The 22,095-nt window shown below is 45.9% G+C and overlaps 1 protein-coding gene across 2 annotated transcripts in view; it reads right to left on the bottom strand.

Annotated features, from left to right (window-relative positions):
• Positions 1-418: 418 nt before the first annotated feature.
• grin2da (glutamate receptor, ionotropic, N-methyl D-aspartate 2D, a) overlaps positions 419-22,095 on the bottom strand; it is a 93,231-nt gene continuing 71,554 nt past the window's right edge. For both annotated transcript variants that reach the window (XM_057020600.1, XM_057020601.1), the window contains 9 exons: positions 20,587-20,712; positions 19,786-19,898; positions 18,321-18,437; positions 18,071-18,231; positions 16,734-16,803; positions 16,074-16,191; positions 10,106-10,167; positions 9,601-9,771; positions 419-7,334 (listed from right to left, as the gene is read on the bottom strand). In XM_057020600.1, coding sequence (XP_056876580.1) covers positions 4,200-7,334; positions 9,601-9,771; positions 10,106-10,167; positions 16,074-16,191; positions 16,734-16,803; positions 18,071-18,231; positions 18,321-18,437; positions 19,786-19,898; positions 20,587-20,712 — 4,073 coding nt within the window. In that variant the 3' untranslated portion in view covers positions 419-4,199. The remainder of the gene's footprint in view (positions 7,335-9,600; positions 9,772-10,105; positions 10,168-16,073; positions 16,192-16,733; positions 16,804-18,070; positions 18,232-18,320; positions 18,438-19,785; positions 19,899-20,586; positions 20,713-22,095) is intronic.

The raw sequence follows: 22,095 nt of genomic DNA, 5'->3' as shown, positions 1-22,095 counted from the left end.
CTTCATGTCTGCAGATCCACACGGGCGCAGCTCAGCGGGGCCCGACTGTTGGCAGGAGTCACAACCGTCTCCATCTTCTCCTGCGGGGACCCGATGATGCATCTCCTCCCCACCTTAATCCCTCTATCAGCACTTTAAATCACCTCTCTCCTATTTTCCTGCCTTTCATCCACTCCTTTGACGGAATTGAGCCCATTTTCTTGTCACAGATGTGTTGAATTGAAAACTGGGAGCAGATTTATCCTCTGAAGAATTAAAAGGGTTAAAAAGTAAAAATTGTGCAGGAAGGGAGACGTTTAATTAAATGATTTAGAACCATTACTTACTTCCTGATGTTGGGAGTTAAAACGTAACATTCCTCAAAGACAACAGCGTTTTCCCGCTGATTCAACAGCCTTAAAGAAGGAAAGCTCAGACGTTTGTTTTATAATAAAATCATCTTTTTTATTTCTGTCTTGCTCGGAGTACAGCACAGTTTTGTCATTGTCCTCACTGGTGGCAGCATCTCACCACCCATATCCGTGTGTGTGTGGGTGTCATCATGTGTCGGCGAGTGTGCGAGGCTTGACAATAAAGTGGAGCACAACTAGCAGTCGGTCAATACAGCAGTATTGATACAAGGCCTTGAGACGTTGTTTCAGAGGTGTACAAGCAGAAACCGTGAATGCGTTTCCACTGGAGGCTCAAACCCGGCGCATTGGGGGGCTGGGGGGGACTTTAAATGCTTCAGGTGTGTAAAACAGATGACCTTACATGTGTTAGAAACATGTAAACGAGTCCATATCAAAAGAAACCCCATATTTGGCCTCAGTGGAAAACATCCCAGCGAGCATCCTCCCCTGCCCTCAACATGTGTCACGTTAGCTCCACCACATCTGGAAAATTAGGGAAAGAAATGTGTGTCGTGTAGGATTGTTCTTGACCTTTTACGGCACTTCACACACATTAAGTAGCAAAGTCCTTATATATAGTGTACAGGTTGACTGGCAGGGGTAGCTGTGCAGGAGTTGGTGTATTAATACAGCCAATGCAGGGAAGCATGTGCTGCTCGCTACATCGTGTTTCAAAAAGAGGTCGGCTGTTACGCGGCGGTATAAACTGCTAGGACAACCTGAAACAGGGTCCAGAATGTGACCCCCTACACAAGTGAGAGTCGTGGTCAAAGCTGCTGTATTCATAAAAGTTTGAATTAATTGTGAACCTGTAGCCCAAACCAAAAATAAAGGCCCCTCTGGGTAGACAAACGCGCCGCCACTGCTACAGTGACTCGGTCGTAAGACACTCACACACCGTCCACGTGGTCACTTGGTTGAAATCTCAGCGTTAGCTATGGTACATAGCTAATGGAGGCGGATAGTTGGTCTTAGGTGAGCAAAAACACAGTTACATACTGGTCTCTGTTTTTGCTGGGGGGAAGAGAGCTGGGCAGGAGACAAGAAGAGACACACAGACAGAAATGACATATCCATCCAGATAAATAGCGAAAATTTAGTAGACAAACTTATATAACATAGATTGAAGCATCTTGAAATATATCATATATCTTTATCATACATATTTAGATAGGCTTTTTTTTAAAGTGATGAAATAAATACATCCACAGATACTCTTCTTTGAAAAAGGGAAAAAACAGACAAGCTTTACAAGAAACGACACACCAACACAATGGAGCGACGTGAGGAAGAGGAGGGGAGGGAAGAGAAGGAAGGACTGGTGGCTCAATCCTCTGTTCAAACACCCACATTAGCTTTGCTTTCACACTGCTAGCAGCTGCTGGACGTCACTAATGGTAGGTTAGCTCACTGATGCGCTGCACAAAAATTAGCCTCAATTATTTCAATCTAACGGTGAAAGTAACGCACAGTTTGTTAGGCGGGAATTGAGCTGCTTATGGTGTGTGTGAATGTGCAGAAATGGCACCTGGTGACGACATATAAACTGTTCATCAATGTTGATTACTGCCTCCACCCCAATGTATATTTGGATTCAATTAATTTGACAGAATATGTGTTTATACGCAAAGATTGGGTAAATAACCACATAGTTATTGAAAGGACTTTGAATGAAAAAGAGAAAAGAAATCCCAAATATCAAAATTGTCAAACAACAATTGTTCTAACACTACCCACCGCCACATATACAGGTATATATATATATTTATATAGAGAGAGACAGACAGACAGAGAGAAAGAGACAGAAAAAGACAGATTTTCAAAGGCAAAGAAATTCTGCACATTTAAAACTTAAAATTTCTCTTTGTTTTCTTCATTTTAAGGAATCAACGGCTCAGATGCAGTTTTAGGCTAACGAGCGTCGTGGGAAATGGCTCAGATGCTATGATCAACCGAAAAACTTTTTCTCTCCTCCATAAAATTCTATTTAGAACCAAAATCCTGATGCCAAATTGGGATGCTCAGTGGACGGCTAACTCTGGCAACACTCGCTAGCTTCTCCTTATGTGTAACTGCTGGTGTCAGATCGATCATGGATTTATAGCTCTTGGTTGCACCTTTTCAATGTCGGAAAAAATGTACAATTTCAGAAAAAAAAGTAAAAAAAGCCAGGAGAGGAGTCGCTGTTGTGTCTGTCGCACACCATCATCACGATTTGGCACTTCTCTTTTTAACATTTAGCTATGATCCCATGTAGGCACAGTGCTATGCTGCATTTTACAACAATGAAAATCCTCCGGATCATGATCCTGGCAGCATGTTGCTAAGTCCTAAAATGATTAGCGTGCACTCACAAAATAGTCAAAGACACAGGAGTATTTTCTTTATGCCATTTAAAATCCCCAGTAACCGCATGTCGTGCACATGACTCCGAATCTGAGTTGGTTTTTCACCCCCAAGACTGTTTAACGATTCTATTCTTGGAAGGAAATTCCAGAAGAATTTCAAGCTAACCTGCTAACATGGCTTCACCAATAATCACGTGCGTTCTCAGGCTCACGCAGCAGAATGTGACGTTGCCCTGAATCGCAGGCCAGCACGCTTGTCTGGGGGTACATTTACATTCAACCAAATGCAGTGATGTTGATGACACTGCCTCTGTCATGATTAGGTAGTTCAGAGACAGATTCCAGGTGCAGCCTGTGTGGCACAGTGATCACATCGTCTTGGACTTTATAATACATGTTTTGAGATACGAAACAGTATAACATTAACATCAAGAACAGCTACAACACAGAAGTAAAGTGAGAAACAAACAGGTGAGTGATATATTGCTCAACAGGTTTGCTGACATGTGCGTGTGTGTGTGTGTTGTGTGTGTGTGTGTGTGTGTGTGTGTGTTTCGCTCTGGATTTGCATGGCTAAGATGATGGACCGATCTGGGAGACAAAAGGAAACACAGCAGCTAAAGGACAGATTGATGTGTAACTCCACTTGAGTTTGGCACTCAGCTTTTCATTAAGCCAGTAGAATCAGTCACAGTTGACTTACCCTGTTTTCAAGAGTGCACATACAGAACAGCACAGAGTAATCACATGGAGAGGAGCCGCGAGGGAAGGGATGAAGAAGAGATGATGAGAGAGATAAATGTGGCAACAGTGAGGAAGGTAAAGGGGGTATAGCTATAGACAAACCAAGAGGGGAGAAGGTGAAGAATGAATGAAAGAGAACACAAAGTGGGTGTATAAAAGGATGGTTATCAACCGTTCTCTCCCTCTAAACAAGTAGGCATTGATCATACACAACAAACGTGCCTCAGAAGGGTGTCACAGTCCTGCGAGGGTGTAAACAGTTTGTTAAGGGAAACGGAAGGTCAGGGAAACTGAACTGTTCAAGAGAAATATAAGAACACTGTCAGCGTTAAAGGCTTCTGAGAGCAACAGGCACACAGCAAGTTCCTGAGCCCTCAGTAAGCATCAAGAGTTGTCTGGATACGAACTCCGGCTCTGCTTCCGCATCCAAAGCCCTTTACTGAGTCTCTGTTCACGCCGCTGATGCCAGGTTTTCTTTCCAAGGTGTTTCAGGTACTGAGAGGAAGGAAAGGGTTAACCGACATCCGCTCCTGTGTCCCTCTGACCTACCGCGTTGGGTGAGTTTGGCTTTTGTGGTTTGTCATTTTTGTTTGTGCAGATCTTTAGGAGCATGTTTGCTGTGCAGCCTGTTTGCTGACCGGCAGATTAAAATCCAACTCCCATGCTCGGCCCTCCATGGCTCCTTATTAATGTTGAAATCTTATTGAAAGGTCCTTCAGACCTCACTCTCCACACTGGAGAAATGGGCTGACCCCCTTCGCGAGCAAAGGCTCTTGGTTTTGAGGGGTAAGTGAGGTGACTGAGGAAACCTCTGGGGCTGAGGTACAGAGCGCAATCTCTGGTACTGAAGTTTTGCACTTGCGGCAGCCATGGAAGAGGGCTGGGGTGCCCCAGGGGTAGATGAGACCACAGACGGTGAGGACACAGAAGAGGAGGAGGTAGGGGGTGGCACGTGGATAGGGTGAGATGAGGATGGAGGAGCTGGAAGGGCAGGAAGGGGGGGTGGCAGGTTAGGTATGAGGGACGGAGGGGGAGATGACTGCCGTCCTCGGTCTCGATCCCTGTCTGTTCTCTGGCTCCGCTGCTGGATACTGAGGTTCGACTGGCTGCCAGATTTGGATGGATTTTGAGAGCGATCGGGTTTGGTGGAACACAAAGAGTCAAGTTTCGGCTTGAGGGGACCGCCAAAACTCTGGCAGTGTTGGTAAAGTTCTTCTTGGCTTCGGGATGTGACGCGGGCCCATTTCGAAGAATGACTGTGTGCGTGGTGTCTGGGGGAGTGGTAGGAGGGACAAGCTGTGTGTCCTCTCCCTTTGTCTTTAGACTTGCGCTTAGTTTTCTTCTCATCTTGTATGTGGAGTTTATCTACTGACCAGTATCGTCGGGGAGGTGGTGGTGTGAGAGGAGGTGGAGGCCAGTGAGATCCAGAGCCCCAACCTCTCTCTCCTCTCTCTCCCCTTCCTCCTCCTCCACCACTAGATCCCCATCCACTCTCTGCAGTCCCCCACCTTTCCCCCCGCTCCAAGAAGAGGTCATCTCTGCTTGAAGGGTATGTGCTAAAAAACCAACCACCTCCTCCGATTCCTCCTACTGCCCTGCCTTCATGATCCTCCCAGTACCTCTCGAACTTTCCAAACTCTCCCGAAGAACCATCATCATCCGAATATATGCCGACTACCTTATCGCATTCTCGCTCCTCATCGGATACTGTTCTTCCTCCTCTGTGTCTTTTTCCATGTTCCATTTTTCTCCTCTCAATCTCAGACTCCACTTCTTCATGCTCAAACTCAGACTCCCACTCGTGGAACGACAGCCCTTCTTTGGGGTGTATTTCACCTTTTCCATTCCGTCCCAGCAAAGGCCTTCTCTCTCCTTCCACTCCAACAGTGTCTTTGTCAGAACTTTTGCTTTTCCTCCTTTTAGAGGAAACAGGCAACAAGGGTAGAAAGGCAGATGGAATTGTGTCAGAAGATGGGTTACCCCCTCCCCAAAACTTTACAGAGGAAGGTGGCTTGCTGCTAGAACTTGGGTAATGTTTGCTGTTCCGTCGCCTGTAGTGTCTTTCTTTTCCTCTGTTGTCTTCCCCATCCCCCCTTTCTTTTTCATCTCGCTCCTTTCTTTCCTCATCACCAGGGATGTTCCAACCGTAGCTTCGGACTGAGCTTTCGCTTTTTTTCCGAAAAGATTCTCTTCTCAGGGGAGGGTACGGAGGAAAGTCTGCTGTGCCCGGCTTGAGCTCTTCTCTTTTTTCAACATCTCCTCCTAACTGTTCTGACCTCTTAGAGTCTCTCTTCCGCATCTTATCCTCTTTTTTTCTTTTCTTCTTTGTTTTGCGTCGCTTTCTTTCTCGCTCTCTCTCCCTATCTTCCCTTTTCTTTTTCTTTCGGCCTTTTTTCCTCCTCTTTCGCTCATGCTCCCGTTCTTTATTGTGCCTCTTCTCCTCCCTCGTCATTTCGCCTTCTCCCCTACTGCTTTCTCTCCGTCCTTGTTCTCTGTCGCCCCATGAGGCCCACCACTCCTGCAACTGGGCCAGCTGGCTGCCAGTTCTTTCTCTTCCATAACCTTTCTGAGGACGTGGCTTTCGTGGAGGGATCGGTGGAGGTGGTGGACTACAAGGAAGTGACCGCGATGACATGCGTCGTGAACGAATCTTTCTTCTTGATCCTAAAAGAAGACTGGACTCCTCTGTAAGTAAATCCGAGTCGTAGTCTTCGTCCACCATAAAATCACGGTCCCCTGCTCGGTACCGGAAACTCAACGAGGAGTTGTAAGAGCTGTCAGTAGAGCAAGAGGAGGGTGAATTAGATCTAGAGAGTGAAGCAGAGGATGAAGAGGAGGATGAGGATGATGTAGAGGAAGAAGATGAGGACGAGGCACTGGAGCATGTGGAATAGAAACGGCATGGGGAGGAGGGAGTAGTAGGGGTGTGTGTTGGTGAAGAAAGTTGGATGGGCAGAGGAGGAGGAGGAGGACGTCTTCCTCTCCTCCCAACTCCATCACTTGGCCCATACCTCCCACCTCCTCGCCTCCCGAGAGGGAGTACATTCTCATACAGCGGGCCTCCTGAGCCTTTTCTTCTTGCTTGAACTAGACTCCCACGCCGCCAGAAAGGGGGCCGTCTTGGGAAAGATGGGATCGGAGGAGGTGGCTTGGCGATTAGGTGCCCGGGGCCTTGTTGAGGGCCTTTAGGAGGAAGATGTGGAATCCCCGTGGGTTTTGCGCCTCGAGGATTAGCTTTGGGAGTCTGCTGGGGGCCTGCCTGTTGATCAGAGTTAGTTCCAAGCCCCTCTGGATCTATAGGACCATAATAACGCTTATATTCATCTAGTCCTGTATCAACACCTCCCGCTGGTCCACCTCCTTGTAAGCTCCAGTGTGGTCCAACGTTATGTTGGTACTGCTGCTGAGCCTGAAGTTCACTGATCCCCCCTGTTATCCCTCCGACACCTAAACTGCCGCTGCTCCCACCACTTAGAACTTTTTCTGGCTTTTGCCTATTCCAGCGATCAACTACAGCAAGCCTCCGATCATGGCGTGGTAAAAAGGTAGAGCATGGCATGGGCCCTTCCAGCAATGGGCTGTTTGAGGGTCCGAGGGCCATTGCGGAGTGTCCTGTGGTCGGTGGGGATCCAGGAAGCATGGTGGTATAGGTTTGTCCCTGTTGCTGGTGGTGCTTTTGTTGCTGCTGTTGCTGCACCATGGTGATGGCAGTTGTGTTGTTTATAGTGGCTGTAACAAGGTGCTGCTGGGTTGCTGCAGGCATGGTGGTCATAGTGTGGTACTGTGGCAGAGAGCTTTTGTGTCCACTCTGAACTGTCTCATCTTCCATTTGACAGCAACTGTACATTCCCTGCATGGACAGATTAAAAAAAAAGATGCAATCAGAACAGCAAATAAGTCAAAGACCAAGATAAGAAGGCGTATAAAGCAAAAAAAAAAAGAAGATGTGTAGGCTGTACATCCCCAAGTTTGACAAGGAAACCTCTAGCAAAGTTTAGATCTGATACACCATCGTTTCAGAAAATTGCTTGAGAGTGAGATGCAGCACATAAATCTGGCTGCTGCAGCATTGGTGCAGTTAAACTGCTACTGTATGGCTTCCACTTAAATTAAGATGGACTTCTGGAAACTTTCCAGCCATTCTTGTCAGATATAAATGTTTGGTCACGGTCCCTAACTTAAGCTTCTTCTTTGGCATAAGGCCCTGGTACTTTAAAAGCATCAGTGTCAGTTTCAAGAACCAAACAGATGCGTCAGTGGACAAGTAACATCCAAGGTGAGACAGAGAGACGTAAGGTGATGTGGACTGGAGGGACACAGGTTACTAAATTTGACTGCAGTGAGCTACAGCGCAGTTAGGACCCAATGGTGTATGGACACCATATTTATTCTAACCAATATATCCAGTGTTTTAGCCCATAATTAGTGGCATGTCGCTATGTGCTAAGTGTTTCAGAATATTTGGGTTTGTTCGTGATTCTCTCTAAGCGTTCCAAGCATGCTCCACTCTCCAGAAGAAAGCATGAAAAACCACAGCCGGTTATTCAGATATGATTAGAACTGTGTCAGATGAAGCTCTCTTCTGGTCTTGGATGCTATTTCAACTGAACGCTCAAATACTCACTGTGGATAGATGGGGATTCAATAATTAGAATTGAGGGGAGCCATGTAAACCACAATGGTTCCATTATTCTTCATACATGAGGCCCATCTACAATACTGTCAATTATCCGTCACATTTTAATGACCAAACGCGTCGGTTAAGTCTCTGCTCCCAAGCAGGATGAGGATCTGGTGGAGACTTTAATAACGGCTCTTCCGGATGTATGAATCAGCAGCCGCAGTAGCAGAAGCGCTATCGCCATCTTGGGAGGATGAAGCGCAGCACACTGTGAAATTGAAACTTGGGGGGAGTCGCTGATTGGTGCAAAGTAGGCTGCTGAGTTCAGCCGCAAAGGCTGCAGAGCAAGGCCAGCGTAGAGGCCAGGAGATAGAAGCCAACTGGTCATCGTTTGCATTGAATCAGTGTTTTTACTCGTAGAATGAGGAATTATACAGATAAGAACAGGAGCTGTTCAAGCGGAAAAACAGGCTGGACGGCGAAAAAGGGCCTACAGGGAAGCCTGGCAAGGGATCTGGATAACAGAGAGTGCTGGCTGGGGTCGCACGTTTCACTTACATTCGTCACCAGAGGATTTAATCAAATTTTGGGGTAATTTGGAACAACAAACATGAGCCACATCACAGGAAAAGAACAAAGAACAATACAAATATCTGCTGATAAGAGATTACTGAAAACTTCAGGCTTGTATAGATTAATTACAAAAAGAAACACAATGCTCATTAAAGCAAAAGAGCAATTATTCCATTCATTTACTGGAGTCTGATGAGGTTATGCTGTGTGATTGAACTAATAATATCCAAATATTAAAGGTATACATTATGTATTCAGAATTCAGAGCCAAATTTAATTTCCTTCCTCAGTGTACTGCAATTAAAACCATCTACAGCGACAGATTAATTAAAGGCTCTTTACATCTCAAGGCAGGATGGTACAATAAGTCATCGTTTGTCTTTTCCAGAGAGATGAGACAAAAGTAGCTTCTTTGCAGTCTCTTCTGTAGTCTCTTTTCCACTTCAGTGGCCATCCCTCCTCAGCTGACTCTTCTTTCTTTTCTGTATTTCACCACTGCTTCTTTTAACTCTGAAGCTAACATTATGACTCCTTTATATCTAATAGGAGCATTTAAAGGCGCTATAATTATCACAGTAATTAACTGACTTTGTGGCGTTCCCCAAAGCTCATTTTTGGGTTTCTCTCTTTTTTTCAATATACTGTTGAAGACCATGACTCAACACTCGGTATATAGGGACAGAGTTGTGAACTCCTGGAGTACACACTTGGATACCCGTACTTTGAAGTACGCAGCTTCCATTGCTGCTGTTTTCTCTGGCTGAGGTGCATTGTGGGATGCGTTGCTGTCCCATGTCCACATGAGTCACATCTGTCTCAGTGAACATTTGCTGTGTCTGTTTTGCTGATTTTCTCACGTGTGCCCTTGAACGGTGAAGCCACACCCACTCTAATGGCTACCAAGGTGTAGGGCGAGACTCACCCTGCTGAGGGCCAGGAGAAAGTCCATCTTGCCGGACCGCTTCACGCAGTGCCGAAGTTTCCAATACACCAGATGCTCCCAGGCAAACACCAGCAGGCTCAGGCCCATGGCCACCAGCAGCATGTAGAAGACCCCAGCCATGTTGTCAATGTCCAGCTTACTGCTCATCACCTGGAAGGGGAAGAAGAAGATATGTGACGGCAAATATTACAGTACACTATATTAGCCCAGAGGAAACCCACAGGAGGCGACAGAGACTATTTATTACTAACAAAGTCCAATTTGTCTCCTGACAGCAGTTCCTAAGTTAATTACAAGCAGCTGTGCAACAGGAAACCTTGTGTCTCCAGCTGTTAAAGCAGCCATCAGTTTAAGGCCCTGCCACACAGAACCACCATCAAATAACTGTTCTGTATGAAACAGACACATTTATTCACCATGGCTCAGCATAAATGGTCAAAAATAACCAGAAAGAGAAAACTGGGGAGAAGGTATGATGGGATACCTCAATCTTGTCGTTGTGGCAGATCCCCGACAGCCAGAGACGCTCCAACATATCGATCTCATCTGCAAGAGAATTAAGGGGAGAGAAGAAAGAGAAGTGAAGAAAAGAAGTGTCATTCTTTGTGTCATTCACTGGGTAAATGAAAAGATAAAGAGATGGACAGAAAACAGCAACCAAGATGACTCAGCTTTTTTGTTTTATTCTTCACAACTGCATTTAATGAGATTTTTATCCCAGATTCTAAAAACAAGTGGAAACAGAGGTGAAGACAGCAGCTGGGGGGAAGCAGGACAGAATTAATCTTGTTAGATTCTCCCAAAGACAATTAAGAGGGGAGGAGGGAAGACTGATGGGGACATCTTAAAAAATGACATCTGCTGGACACATCAGAGGCATTTTCAGTCCTCATTTCCGTCCTCATTTCTCCTTCTGAGACTGAAACATCAGCAACACTTTTGAAAAACTCTTCATAAATGGCTTGATATCAACTTTCATTTCAGTTCTTCAACCTTCACTGAACCGAAGCCATTCGGCTTCTTTCCTACATGAGAGCTACAAAAACGTTATCCAGAGTTTTTATTGCTGCCAGCATGAAGCCATCTGTTTTTATTCTATTACAGAAAAATCTCCACAGCTGATGCCAGAACTGCTTCTACGTACAGGCGGAACGGCTCCATCCAACAGCATAGCTGCAATAACCCAGGAGCCCGAACGAGGAAGTGTTCATGACATCGTCACAGCCTTAATGGAACTGTTCAAACAATCCAGAATCAGAGTGTTTACTGTCAAATGGAACGGAGTTCATGCTGTGTAACCAAATTCTTTCTTTGTCTTTTAGCATGGATGCCGACACGTGAGAGAAAACACAGGGAAAAAGGCTAAAGAGTCACATCAGTGTAAACGATCTGGTCTGTTCGCAGAACTCTAACATTTGAAATGCAGATGATGTGGTTCTGATGCCTTGCTCACTGACTCTCAAACTCAGTGGGGATTTGAAATTTGCCTCCCGTGTCATCAGGATTAAACTCTCGAAGCGTCTGAGTCGTGCTTACACACTCGCAGAGGAGCATTGTGGGATTTTCAGCTCTCAACGATGCATTAATAAAAAGTTTCGGAAAATCTAATGTGCTTGTTCTCTGAGGACTTTCAACAGTAGAACACAGACAATCCCATATTCTGCTACTGTTCCAGTAGCTCCAACTGCTCCCAGAGACAGTCTTAATTGACCTGGTTAATTACCGCCAGATCGCAGCCATGTTGACTGAGACGTCAAATCCACTCAAACAAAACATAAATCAGGCCAACACTGACGCCTGCATCACATTTTAATTCCCCCAGAGTCGCGAGAAGGAATCAAACTTTCCTTCACTGTTGAATTCTGCAGCCTCTCGCACGACTGATGACAATAGGGGCTAAATTCACATGATCGGTCTGGGTGCAGCTCCTTCCCGTAATCTAATTTGCAGAGCTTCAATGGCGACTCAGCTGATTTTCTCTTTTGCCTCTCGGCCTTTCTCCCGTTATCTCCCCATAAATACGTTAATCATTGCAATCAGCGTCGCACCTCGGCAGAAATCTTCCACACAAAGCCTCGACAGACAGGTGGAATTTCCACTGTGTCCTCTCTCACCTGCTCCAAGGAGAGAAAAATGGACTTGAGGAAAAAAGAAATCTAATAAAAGGAGCAAAGGCAGAGCCTACAATAGCATTCATGTTTCATTCTACTGGTGTCAGAATGACCATGGAGATACGACATTTCATTCCAATGCAGGCAACGTGTAATAGCTTTATACTGGTCAGCAGTGAGGATTTCAGAACTCCAATCTTTAATCCCCTGGTGGCATTATAAATATTGTGTGCAGGAGGCATTTAAAGGAGTATTATGACCTGGAGCAGATTCATTCATTCATTCTTCTTCTAAAGCCAATAATGAGGTGCTGAGTGGCAGCACTGCATAAAAACTCTCCATGACGTTTAGATCAGTGGAATTCAGATCCCGGTTTATCGATTATGACAAGCAGATTCAGATTCTACACAAGGAGTTTGAGCTGATCCTTCCCACCTTCCATATCTGTGTTAAACAACCCCTCTAAAGCTGGATGTTTCCCAAACCTACTTAAGTAGGTGATTCTTTTGATTTGACCTTCGTTTATTCAGGAGACACACAGGACACACAGGCTTTGCTGCAGCCTGTTAGCTTATAGGTTTGTTCCAAACATGCTGCACGTCCACAGGGAGGAAGACAATTCTAAACGTTAATGCAGCCTCAGGTCTGATTACATGGAGAATAAAAAGAAAGTGGTGGATATAAGCACACATTTCCACTTTATTTATGCCTCACGTTGTTTGTTTTCAGGCGCAGATCCCAAAAGATCTGCGCATGTGGAACTAATCTTAACATAAAAATTAAAAAAATGAGAGAGATATTCAGAGAAATATCCAAGGCCCTGTTCTCAGGCTATAAAATTAAAATCAGCTTTGTGTCTCTGAAGCTTCGGAAGCCATTGGATTAAAAACAGAAAGGCCAAAGAAAAAAGGAAACCTATCTCCCGAGGTCGCACAGCGCGGCTGCGATGTGTGCCGCCGCCTCGGCCGCGACCTCTTCACATTCATAGTTGCTTGTTTCACGAGCTGTTGTGTCGTAAGATGCTTTTTTTGGAGTTGCAGCGTGAAACAGTGGACTCCATTGAGCTGTAGCCCAGGTGTACCATCAGCTGGCGGATTTTTATGGATTCCAGCAGCTCGGGCTCGGGTTCATTTAGGCATTTCTTTTAAGAGGTGTTGGAGGTACCTGGAGACGAGTGGGTCTGGACTCACTGCTGCTTCATCTCCAGATGATTTCCTTTATTTTTCATACATCAGAGGTGCTGCTGTGCACCTGCTCACAGGCCGTTTCCTTGTTGTTTTAGCAAACTGATGAGACATTATGGGGGTCGCCATCGATGCCTGCAGTCACAGATTAATGAGACGTGCCTGGAACCTTCTGGTGGTTTATCCACACAGCCATGTTTAGATGGTTCTTTTTCTTTGTGCACAAACACTTCCAAAGTCATGCACTTTAAGCTGATCAGAAGATCCACACGTATAAGACCGCATGAATGACTGTTGATACAGGAACAAGCAATCTTAAATGATACATGATGGTGGCTCATTCTGAGGCCAGGAAAGGTCAAAAAAGCAACTTTCTCCAATGCAGAAGCATCCACAGGTGTGTCTCAAGCTGTTAATAAGCTAAAAATAAATAGAAACCTGGCTGGAAATGAAAAGCAGCAGCTGCAGCAGAGATGGCAGCACAGCGGGAGGGGGGTGTCCAGGTATCATCATGAGACTAGAGGATGCTGCTTTGTTAATTAGGCGCAGTAATGCAAATGTGGACGGAAACGATGCTTTCACAAACACAATGGCACCTATGTGGCCAATCCTGATGTCAGACGGGAAAATAATGGAAACATCTGATGAATCCCTGTGAAGAAATCAAGATCCAGTCACAAATGTTCCAGCTCCAAAAACCAAGTGACTCCTGATGCCCACAGACATTTATTCTGGATCCAGGCGTGAGAGATGCTTCAGTGATGGGTCACTTCTGAATAGCGTCCTTATAAAGTCTGCAGAGCCATTTCAGCATCGATGTGCTGTCAGCTTCAGCCTCTGCTGTCCCCGCAAGCCGCCGTCACTGTCTGCTCCACAGCACGGCTCACCTCGGCTAATTGCAAACACGCTAAATTGGTCCCCAGAGGAGCCATTTGGTGAATGACCTGCAGCAGTAAAAAAAAATGATAATAAAAAAACGAAGACGCTCTTACAAAGACATAAAAGTGACAGGAGCTGTTGAGGGATACGTTGTGGATAACAAGATCTTTGTTATCGGTTATGAGAGTTTGGTAGCTCACCATCCAGGATGAACAACCTGTCAAGTAAAAATTCACAAATATGAAGTTCAATTGAAAGCCCATCATTCACTGATGGAGATAAACTGTTTCACTCAGGGGAAATGAGTTTTGCCACAGCCACAGCTAACGTTAGCCTCTAAAGGGAATTACCAAAGGCTCAGGTGGCGTTAGTGAGGCTACTAAAGGTGGCCTCATCTGCACAGAGCTGCAGCAAACTGTTGCATTCTGATCAGACGTCAACCAGGACGAATCAGACCGAAATGCAGGTTAATTCACTCAGAATGTTATTGGGTGAATGGACCTGCAGCCTGTTCCAGGAGCTAGCATGACCTGTCGGTCAGCAGCTGCCAGGTTGTTTCAGTCAGACTTTATCACCCACACGTTTGGTGGAAGTGTTCGTGCCAGAGCTTTTGCAGGGACTTTTCAGCGAGTGAGGTCTGACGCAGGGGCCGAAACACGCGTTCGTTAGCATAACATTTAAATAAAGGTTGTTCATTTCAGCAGGATAACATTTCCCACTGTGAAAATCAGAAGTGCTGCAGCTCCCCGTCAAGGTCAGCATGTTAAACCAATTTATCACTTTGTTCTAAGCTCTGGCTGTGCGTGTGTGTGTGTGTGTGTGTGTGTGTGTGTGGTGTGTGTGTGTGTGGTGGGGTGGCGGTGCTGGTTTTTGCATGAAAGGAAAGGAGCCAGAATTGTCAAAGAACAACTTTAACGCCACATTTCTTGATGAAGGTCACAGCAACAAACTCTTCTTGTGTTTCCTTTTGTTTTCTCTGGACCTGATTAGTGAATAGTGATAAGTATTTTGTGAATTGGCAGGTCATCTATGGGAGCGACGCAGCAACAGACCATCCAGTCAGACGTGTTTGCGGACTGGTTTGCACACAGCTGTTAACCAGGACCAGCACGGTAAATACTGTCTTTGGTGGTGGTGCAAAGAAAAGCCTCAACAGAAGAGCCATGAACAGCCAGGTGACCAGGAGAACGGCCCAATCACAGCAAACTCCCCAAAAGGTGCCATTTAAAGAGTTTAATGGTGGCTTATTGCTGTAAATGAATAAATGTGAGGTATATTAGCAGCTTTAAATGTTTACATGTTTACATCAAGAGCAGATGTGAGAAAGCGTTTCGGTATTTTGGACCCCATCACCAAACATTTCCCCCACTTCACCAGTTCTCCAGCACTGACAGCCTAATGTGGCTGTCAGTGCTGGTTAATAAACCACTGTTAATGTTCGTGGAGCTGGTGGGGTTTAACTACAGTGGCAGCTATTCAGAATCAATGTGGTGCTGATCCTAATCTTCAAGCATTTGTAGGAATTTATTAAAGCTGGCAGCAGATATTGAAGAGCAGCTGCTGGGAGGAATCTGGTGCACCAGCGTCATTTCTCTCTTCTCAGAATCATCAAAGGTTTTGGATAATGGAACATGAATGTCAGATAAGAAAGAGCATCCCCCAACCAAAGAATGGCTTTCTTTGAGATCTTATTCAGCATAATTGATATTTCGTCTTGTATTAGAACTTAATTTAATACTAATTTCTGCAACTGCTGTTTTTTTCTTTTGAAGACCAATGTTATTGAGCATTAAAAGTCTTCATTAAGGTGACAATATTATATAGTATGCTTTCAAATGAACTACGCCAAATCTACTGTTGACCATCAGTGAACAGACGACTGAAGTTTTAAAGAGCAACTTTACAAATGGAAAAAGAGAAAAAAAGACGGAATTGACAGATGAAAGAGGTGAAACGGCGATGCCTGCTCCAGAAGCAGCAGCATGGTGAAATATAAAAATCCTCAATTATTTGCATCTTCTGTGCCAGATGTGCTACTTGGGAAAGTCCCTTCACCAACCTGAAAGCTCCAATTCTCTGCTGGTCAATCAGCGTTTCCTTCCCAAAGACCTCAGCTGCTGCGCTGCAACCTTCTACCAGCACAGGCTAATTTCCACACAGGGAGATGATTATCACCAGTGAACCCTGAGCAGATTCAACAAGGAGTCGACAACCTCTGCGCTAAGCACTGCCATTAAAAACCCTCCCCAGCACTTCCACCTCCGAGCGGCTGTCTCACCATCTCCAACCAGCTGCAGCAGAGCCAGGTCGAGCGGTCGCTTCCAACGGGAGTTCTTGTGCAGGGCGATGCCGTAGCCCGTGGTCGCAAACACCTTCCCAGACCCGATGGTCATGACCTACAGAAGCAGGGAGACATGTAAGCACTTATTCAAGCACGTTGAAGCACGTCAGAGCTCTGGAAAAGCTGAACCGAGAACTCAGAAATCCTCAGAAATCCCACAGCAGGAGGGAAGATATTGTTTCAGTGGTGGAATTAATATAGATCCAAGCCAGTTGTAATAATTACAGCCGCAGAGATGGCTGAACGAGGCTGGTGGGAGCTCAGGAAGCACACAGACCTTATTATAAATGATCACCGGGCAGGATTTTCATCCTCGCTGAGGGAGCCGTATCGAATACTAACTTATAAATAAATCAACACCAGTACTGTCCAAAAGTGACAATATTAACTAGCTACAGGCCATCAGGGAGGTGCATAAAGGCGTCAGGTGTGTCTGATTTATTTATTGCAGATGTAGAAGTGCTCATTTGCATGCTACAGTTTAGCCGCGCTGCAGCTGTTGCTTGGGTTGATTTCCTTTGTTCAGCAGCTTCAGGGAGAACAATAACGGCCCGAGTGGAGGAGCCGCAGCGCCAAGAGGCAGAGGCCATTTCTCACCTTGCAGCCTTCGTCTTTTCTGGCCATGTAGTTGAGCACAGCAGCGTCGTAAATGAAGGCATCCAGTTTCCTGTAGGGAGGGAGGGAAAATTACCAACAATCAAATGGAAATCAGTGACCTGGAGCGAAATGACAACAGTGGAACTGCAGCTAGTCAACACACTGACAGATGATGTATAAACCCGAGCCCAGACATCAAGAGTCATAAAGCAAAACTGCACAAAGAGGAGCTTCTTCTCCTTCCTTCTTTTCAGTGGAGGCAGAGAAGAGGCAGAGGTGTCAATTCTGCATCTGCAGCAGCCTCCAGTGCAATGCAGCAACAGCAGCACGGAGGACGCAGAAGCTGTAAAGCCAGGATATTTGGTTCCTGCGGCTAATGACCAAACCTCAGACATCCAGAGTCCCCGTAGAGAACAGAGCAGTGAACAATGGCTCTGCTGGAGGAGGGAAGAGTTTTAAAGAGGAGTGGAGGTTGGATGGTATTAGGAGAGATGGATAAGAGAGGAGGAGCCGTGCAGAAGTCAGTGTGAGTCAGGATTAAATGAATGTGGAGGAAGAGGGAGAAAAGGGGGGATTTGGTGAGAAAGAAGAGACAGATCCAGCTTCATACCCATTGATTGTTCCAGTTTAAAATATTGACTTTTGCATAAAAAGTAGAATAAAAAGGAGATGAAGGAGGTGTAGAACAGCAAGAGGAGAAAGGAGGCATTGTTAGAGTTTTTAAAAGATGGACACATCCCTCCCCTTTATCTGTTAGGGCCAAATTCTTTGTCTGTTTGTGGCCCCCTCACGTAGATAACACCCCCCCCCCCATCCAAATGGAAGGATTCTCTGCCTCTACAGGGCGGTTCCTGCCACCATCTTGTTTTTTCTTGCACGCGTAGCTGTGATAATGGTGGAGCTGCACAGGTCACAACAGTCTGTTGCCCCTTCGAGACACAAGAGGCCTCCAGTGGAAACCGTACGCGGAGGCTCACGCTTGCTGCGGCAGCTCTCACCATCCTGTCCGTCTCTTTCTGAAAGAAACGACGGGTTTTTCTACTGATTTGCTGAATCGCCTGTAACAGGTGGAGCCAGAAGGGAAAAATAATGGTAATTGGTAATATTTTGATTAGGTTTTTGGTCATTACCATACATCAAATATACAATAAACTTATGCTCCACTCAGAATTAGGTCACATTTATTTGGTCCACTGGAAACTAGTGTAAAATCAGCCGTGAAAGAGTGGTTACATCTGACCTGTTTCTTAGTGATTTCCCATGAAATGATCATTTTTCTCGGATCGAGGCTGTTTTCAGCTTTCTGTCGCTCCACCTCTCTGTTCTCTTCTTCTTACCCAGTCTTGAGGTTGTCGATGGCCTCCTCCACACCCTTCTGGTTGTTGCGGATCATGTACTGGTGCATGTTGGGATAGTTGGAGCGGATGTTCTCCTCTGTGCTGCCGTTTGGCACCGTGCCGAAGCGCAGCGGGGGGTACTGCTCCGTCGGCTGCTGGAACTGCACGAGGAGGAGGCGGTGAAGACGAAGCAGATACAGCAAGTTCGGAAACAGGAGGAGCCAACGTCAGTTCCAACACCAGCTTGTACCTTTTTATCAGACAACCCTGATACTGTGTCGATGTACTCCTCCTGGATCATGAAGGCGGCCAGGTTGGCGGTGTAAGAGGCCAGGAAGATGACAGCGAAGAAGGCCCAGACCAGCACCTGCAGCAGCACCAGTAACACTTCAGAACCAGCAGTGGCTTCTTTTAACAGTAGCTAATCCTGAATGGTGCCACTTTCCAAGAATCTTTTAGGATTCTTGGGAAGTTCAGGAAACATCTGGCCAGTTTTTGCTGCTGCTGCTCTTTCTTCAGGAAGTGAGTGAAAGATTAAAATTCATGCTTGCAGCAGGTTGATGAATGGCTTCATTTGCCTCGGCTGCATTCTTTGTTTATGCCAAAAAGTTAATTTGCATAATTTCTATAATGAACGGGATAAGAAATGCACTTTCACAGCTTTGGCACCTGAGACACAAACAGGGTGAAGCAGAAAAAAGTGGCTGCTGAATCGTTTTCTGACTGTGTAAGAAGCTGCGGTTGTCACCAATTCATCAAACAGTCAGACACAGTCAGCCACTGACGGCATGACTGAAGAAACCTGGAAATAAGACGTGGAAATCGCATATTTCATCTGACATCTGGACGAGGTTACCAGAGAAAACTCAGTCTTGCCCTACTTTAAGTTTCTGCATCACACTTTTGCTCAAATCTCCATGCAGAGAAAAGAACTTCTCTGATTCTCGTCTGACCCTGTTTTTGCAGAGCCTGTGGAGCCACAATGAGTTGTTGTGATGGTGATGAAGATGATGGTGGTGGTGGAGTTACTCTGGAAAAACTCCTGGACAGACATGAAAAGACGCCTCGTGGTTTTTTAACCTCCTGTGGATTTTTCTAATGTGCACCTGAGGGGAGCAAACGTTCCTCTGATTGTTTCACTTTTCATCTCGTGGTGGTAAAAACAGCAGGTGTTCAGAAGACAAGTGGTTAGACCAGGGAGGGGGCGTCAACCCGCTGTCACTTCAGAGGGTCACACAGCATTGTTTCAAGCTTAACCCTTGTGTGGTGTTCGGGTCGGTGGGACCCAGCTTGTGTTGGGCACCTGAATGGGTTAAATTTCAAGTTCAAAGAAATAAAAGTCAGTAGTTTTGAAAAACCTTGCTTCACTTGTAAATTTGTTTCCACTCATATCTTGATTTTAATTGATTTTCTTTATTATGTTTTAAATAATAAGTTATAAATGTGACCTAACAAAGGTAAAGGGCAAATATTAACCATATATATTGTTTATACTGCTTGTAATTGGGATAAGCTAAACATCTGTTCAGTATTTTAACATAAAAGTGTTTGATTGTGAGGCATTAAAAGCCACAAAATGCATCAGACCCACAAACGCTGGCTGAGTAACAACAATATGAACATTACACAAGGGTTAAACGGTGTCTCTGTGATGTTCATGAAGGGATCACAAGCATGATTCCACAGATGAAGGGAAGGTATTCAGATGGGATCACCATGATCTTGCTTGTGGTTCCCCGAGGATTCTCCACAGGGACAGAGTTGTTGAAAACCAGCGCCCACAACAGCCAGACGGACTTCCCGATGGTAAATTTGGACCCGCCTGTCTCTGAGAGAGAGAAGAACACCAAACAAGGTCAGTGTGATGGTTTGCAGGTGGCTACAGGAAAATGGGGGGACGAAGAACTATAAACCTGAAATGTGAGAATCTGTGATGGGAAAATGTGAGGTTTAATTCTCGGCTCCCCGTGACTGCAGGTGCTTCTCAGCCGCCCCCCAGACCTGTCTCCAGGTTTGGTCCCCAATTGGGGTCTTTTTCAACCTGTCTGCATTAAACTCTTCTAATGATAAACTCTGCCTGACCACAAGGCTCTGATAGATATTAAACGTCTCCATCAGGATCAGGTGATGCTTCAGAGAGGAGAGGGAGGCTTCTCCTTCACCTGTGGGTCAAAATCGAGGCTGCCAGGAACTACTCAAGACCTGGATCTGATTGGAAGGAGGAGTCCTCACTCACCTTACCTTAACCCTCTGCCTTCAATCTTTGGTCAACCAACTTGCAGTGATCTTGTGAATATTGATCAAACAGAGGAGCCGATGATGAGCTTGTCAAAATCAGCTGCATCCTGTGACCTTCTCCTCAAAGAAGCGGAATGTTTTGCATCATTGACCTAACATCGCCCCCCCTCCCGCCTCTGTTACATAAGTGATGAAGTGACAGCTGGGTAATGATGTTAAGAAATGCAGCGGCGGCGTGTTGATTGGCGTGCCGGTGTGGGAGCGCCGCCGTCTCTTACTCTTGGCGGTCTGCAGGCTGCGGTTGTATCCCACAGGGCTGAAGAACTCGAAGATGAAAACGGTGACAGCTACCACTGACAGGCACATCACAAACATCATCACCCACACCGCTGGGCTGTAGGGCTCTGAAACACACACCAACACACACGTGAGTCACACAGAGCACCACTTCATTAGGAAAAACGCGTCTGTCACTGCAGGATCACGGAGGCGGAGAGCAGTCCTCAACCTAAAATCTGAGATGGAAAAAGAAGCAAGAGGTGTCAACTGTTACCATGTCATCCTCAACAATGTCCTGCTGGCTGAGCCGCTCTCTCCTTAAAGCCCAATTAAATCAGCCAAATCAGGACGAAACAACAGCACCTCCACAATTCACGCTCAACATGTGAGATCTGAAGTTCTTCTGCATGTGGGTGTGCCACCAGCAGAGCATCTGTCTCCTGCATCAACAACAACGAGCTAGCAACACCTCTCGTCCTCGACAGGCTACACGTGCTTCCATGAAGAGGCTGCCAGCGGCTCCACTCAGCGGTGTATTTTTAAACCAGTATTAAATCAGTAAAACATCAGGCGAAGGATGTTGGCCTTTGTCAGTGATGTCATCTTTAAAGTTCAGAGCTGCCAGTACGCGCTCTCTACTGGTGCCAGTGGACGGACCCGTGGTGGCGGACCGAGTTTGGGGCTAATGAGGTTTCTACGGGGTTCTTTAATATCAGCAGCGTGTTGGGTCTGTTTTCAGCTGGCTGGCGGATTCTAAGTGGTCCACAAGTGAACAACACAGGAAGAGAGTGAAGAGCCTCAGGATACACAGCCCCATTAGCATGTGTTCACTAATGTTAATTCAACTGGAGAAAAACTCTCTATGTAAGATATTAACATCTATTAACATACATTTTGTTTTTGGAATGAATGATAGGTGATTTGCTAATGCCCCCCCTTTTGAATGTCATAATGGAAACACATCTTAGACTGTTTATTATGCAAATATTATGTGCATGAGGAATAATATGTGCCTAGAATGTAATCTAGGAGCGCAGATGGCCGCAGCACTTCAGGAGGCACCGATGGGGAGCTCCTTGAATGATTTTCTAATTTCTTTACAATTGTTCTCGTAAACATGCTACAGTTTGTCTGGTCGCTGTAACGCAGAGCAGAATAAGCATTAACCAGGATAATTACCCACTTCAGTGACACCAGCACTGCCAGGAGGCGGCGTTATCGTGAAGTGCGCCCTTTTATTTAACTATTTTAAAGCCTGGGGTGCTGCAGCCCGACCACCATCTTGAAGGAGGGGCTCCAAAGCGAAGCCCATTTGGGTTTGGAGTTCCAGGACATTTTCAGCGCTGCCACTCACACCGAAACCCCCACCAGGAGCCCCGGAGCCCAACTCAACTGCTCACTGTGAGATTGTTGGAAACAATGGTAGGATAGGACCTGACTACCTGTCAGAGACAAGAGTCAGGAGAGTGAAGGAAGCTTCACTGTGGACCTCAGCCTGGAGAACCAGG

This window comes from Takifugu flavidus, chromosome 21, assembly GCF_003711565.1.
Source record: "Takifugu flavidus isolate HTHZ2018 chromosome 21, ASM371156v2, whole genome shotgun sequence".
Classification (NCBI taxonomy): domain Eukaryota; kingdom Metazoa; phylum Chordata; class Actinopteri; order Tetraodontiformes; family Tetraodontidae; genus Takifugu; species Takifugu flavidus.
Note: the sequence above shows the minus strand (reverse complement) of the source record. Positions and strands in the feature narration are given on the sequence as shown.